At 42.3% G+C, this 3,849-nt stretch overlaps 1 protein-coding gene across 1 annotated transcript; it reads left to right on the top strand.

The window, feature by feature from the left end:
* The first annotated feature begins 348 nt into the window (after window positions 1–348).
* LOC119331736 lies at window positions 349–3,625 on the top strand. Its single transcript, XM_037604899.1, has 4 exons — window positions 349–593; window positions 1,981–2,182; window positions 2,315–2,433; window positions 3,164–3,625. The coding sequence occupies exons 1-4, from the start codon at window positions 349–351 to the stop codon at window positions 3,435–3,437; spliced, it is 840 nt and encodes a 279-aa protein (XP_037460796.1). The 3' UTR covers window positions 3,438–3,625.
* The last annotated feature ends 224 nt before the right edge of the window (window positions 3,626–3,849 follow it).

Here is a 3,849-nt window from a genome sequence, read left to right as displayed (position 1 = left end):
AATATTGGGGTATTTATAGAGCAAAGAGGCGGTCCGGGGGCACCCGAGGTGGGCACAACCCGGCCACCAGGGCGTGCCTGGGCCTCCTGGCGCGCCCTGGTGGGTTGTGCTCCCCTCCGAGCTTCCCCCCAGGCGCTGCCTTGGCCCATTGCGTGTCTTCTAGTCCATAAAGAATCTCTGTAAAGTTTCATTGCATTTGAACTCCGTTTGGTATTGATTTCCTGCGATGTAAAAACATGAAGAAAACAACAACTGGCACTTGGCACTATGTCAATAGGTTAGTACCAAAAATGATATAAAATGACTTTAAAATGATTATAAAACATCCAAGATTGATAATATAACAGCATGGAACAATCAAAAATTGTAGATACGTTGGACACGTATCATCCACCAGGAAGAACTAAGTGTAATTATTCTTGTGAGAATCCTGACCACGGGATGGGATGTCAGGGGCAGGCTAAACATACACTCTTCCTATCATCCAATCCTAAGCACAGTAGAAGGGTTGGGACAAGGGACAAGATCGCCCGTGCCCGGAATCCTCAGGCAAGCATCTTCGACACATCCCCACCTCAGGATATGCTTAGGAGGTAGAGGACGGATATGCACACCCATTTCTTCTGCTTCCTCCGGCGTAGCCTCAGTAATGATCTGAAGGGCTAGAAGACGGAGCTTGGCATCCGCCCTCTGGTGGAAGAAGGAAAGTTTACGATGAAGAACTTGGCCAAGACTGGGGTCTTCCTGAACCACTTTCTTGGCCCGCTCAAGCTCTTTCCAGTTGGCGAAGGCATGACCCAGGAACATAGCCCGCCTTGTCCAGATCGACGAGCACCAAGATTGTGCTAAACCCCAATATTTTTGGGTGAGCCAAAAGATATGGAGGCAACTCTACCCATGGTGTCAATGCAGGGAGAGAAGGGAGTCGTCCCACGGGACGGCCTATGACCATTGGTGGAGCAGGGTGGGTCGCTGCCGAGGTTGATGGAGGAAGAGAAAGTCTCGATGCCATCATATACGAGAGTGTAGGATAAGAGGCCACGACCCTGGGTAGAGGATGAGATGGACGAGAGGAGGAAGAAGAAACATTCCGGTCGTATGGAGAGTAGCGGTGGAAGGCAAAAGATGAAGAGGCCATGACGAAAAAGCGATGAGCTAGATACGGCGGTGGTGAAAAAGGTGAAATTTATAGGTAAGGCTTAGTCGCCTTACCCCATCACATTTAACAAAGAGATACTACCACGAGGGATCTTTCGTTCTTGGGAGTGCGGGACAGTAAAAACCCATGCATGGGATCGAAAGCGGCACTCTATGGAGTTGAGCCACTGCAATGTCTCACGTCCCGAAAAAATAAAACCACTTCCTTTTCCCACTCAAAACACGGCGACAGTAATTTCCGAGGAGATCACTGTTATTTTTCGATAGGTCCACCCACATCGTGATCAGAGTGCATGCCTTCAACTTTGACCACTTTGAAAGAACTCCGCGGGCTAGCTCTCGGGGGCTACTGATGGAACATTAGATACCGAGCATACATAAAGTTTAAGTTTTGCACCCTCTCGGAGATAAGTTGGCATCGGAAAATACAAATGAAACACCGGAGTGCACTACGGTAAAAAGTATGGTATAAAAGATACAAAATGCAGGATCTATGAAGAACAAACATCCGTAGAAGATCCCCGAGGAGGCCCCTGACGCCAGCCATGACGCACTCGGGGGCTGAATCCCTAAGCAGACGGTACACGTGTTGGCCAGAAAGGCTGGTCTTGCAACGCACTCCACCGACTAGGATGTACTAAGAAATGACAAAAAAGTATGATGTACTTTGTTATTGCTGCATATCCAATATCTATACGCTTGAATTTATTAGGAAAGATCAGATACGACAAAGCCCGAAGATATATTCTAATTAATCATCTTTAAAAGGACAGTTGGATTCCATCACTGCTCCGCTCCTCGCCCTCCCATACATACATTTAGATTTCACACTTTCCCTTCTGTTATGGCACCCAACTCTCCTTGGTCTGCCATGAAGGCGAGAGTCGAGGTAGAGGACCCAGATCCAGTCATCACTGGATTCAACAACAATGACCGTAGCTGCGATGGTATCAATCATGACAAGAACGAGAAGCCTGCCAGTTTAGAGCTCCGCCTATGGTGGCCATGCGAGACTATGCAACAGGTAATGTACTTGTGCGTTTATCTTGTAGTGGATATGCCTATGATGCACTGTTAAGAGAGGAATTGAATGGTCCAAAGGAGCAGGAGGTCAAAACTTGCCATAAATGACACCAATTTGTTTTTTTCTCCATAGGAGGGTACACCAGTCATGGAGGAAGGCAAGCAGGCAACGATTTCAGTGGGGAACAAGGTGAAGGTGCCAGAGAATGGGATGTCCATCCATCAACCAGTGATCGTACCAAGAACTAGAAAGTATTGGACCGACAGGGAACATATGTAATTAATTTTGCATACTTCCTCATTTATCTTTCAAATTCCTACACTCGCACTAATTTATGAAGAATTGTCTAGGAATTGACTTATGAGATTGGATGATTTTTATCGTTGTACTTCTAAATATCATAATTCAGTGCTTTAGTTTCACATTTATGGGGAAGATAATTTTTTAGTCAACTTTTGTTCATCCTTTTATCTGTCCTACAAAGTTTATATTTAAAAATGCTACTCTCTAATGATTCTATAATCTTTCACTAGATTGTTCAGCTTCCCTTTAAAGTTAATGGAATTCGTCTTTTCCTAAAGGATAGTGCATCAATAGTTTTTCATGCTAAAATATGTTATAGTTGCATGTATAAACATGATATGTCTATTAGACATCAGTATGGTCATAGTAATTATTCAGTGCTTACTCATGTACACTCACTTGCTTTAATGTATTAAATCGTAGAATCATATAATCAAACAGTTTTCATTGACATGGTTAGAGTGAGTGCACATGGTTCTATATGAAAATATTTGTATGTTTCACACCTCAGACTATTTCATTTACTAATTTAGTTTTTAAGTAAAAAATATTAATGTTTTGTGTCCACACATATCTACACACCATGTTTATTAGGTACAAGCTACCTCAACTAATGAATGAATAGTGTGTAGCTCTTTCAATAACCTAACTTATTCATCTCTAACATGGTTATGCAAGGCTCTTTCTTCGAGGATTGGGTGTCTATGGGCGTGGAAAATGGAAGGAAATATCCAAGGACTTTGTCACCACCAAGACTCCTGTGCAGGTTTCAAGCCACGCACAGAAGTACTTCAGGAGGATAAAGAAAGGAGAGCTGGAAAGGCAACGCTACAGCATCAATGACATAGAGCTCAAAATTGTCAAACCATGGACAATTGGAAATAACTCTAGTGCCTACCAATCTCTCATCTTTGATGATGCTGATAACCAGAACCAAAGTTTCGACATGTAAACTCAGCATTAAGTCAGGTCCTCAGCCTGAATAATATCGCTCAATTCTATTTACCATTCTCAAGGACATAGCCTCCAAAAAATAGTATCTTGTTGAACAGAACATGTCTCAGTTACTATATTGGGAGAATCGACCATATTGTGTGTTACTATTTACTATCTTTATATGAATATTGGAATTAAACTTTATCTGGTATCAATACAAATATGCGTGTTTTTACTATAACACATGTCCACTATGTTAACTACTTACTACATGCATTGACAATTTGTAATTTTTAGGACCACCTAATCGTCTTTAAATGACACAAGTGGCTTCAGAATTTTTCACATTTGAAGCATCCTATTATTTTATAGTTTCTTGGTGTTATAGTCTATTGTTCAATTAACATTTTTTACACTCCTAGACATCA

The sequence above is a fragment of the Triticum dicoccoides genome, chromosome 7A (genome assembly GCF_002162155.2).
Source record: "Triticum dicoccoides isolate Atlit2015 ecotype Zavitan chromosome 7A, WEW_v2.0, whole genome shotgun sequence".
NCBI classification, from domain to species: domain Eukaryota; kingdom Viridiplantae; phylum Streptophyta; class Magnoliopsida; order Poales; family Poaceae; genus Triticum; species Triticum dicoccoides.
Note: the sequence above shows the minus strand (reverse complement) of the source record. Positions and strands in the feature narration are given on the sequence as shown.

Coding starts and splice junctions, on each gene's coding strand:
- LOC119331736 (XM_037604899.1), top strand. CDS start 349: ATGGAACAATCAAAAATTGTAGATACGTTGGACACGTATCATCCACCA. Junction 2,183..2,314: donor CATGCGAGACTATGCAACAG/GTAATGTACTTG, acceptor TTTTCTCCATAG/GAGGGTACACCAGTCATGGA. Junction 2,434..3,163: donor ATCGTACCAAGAACTAGAAA/GTATTGGACCGA, acceptor TGGTTATGCAAG/GCTCTTTCTTCGAGGATTGG.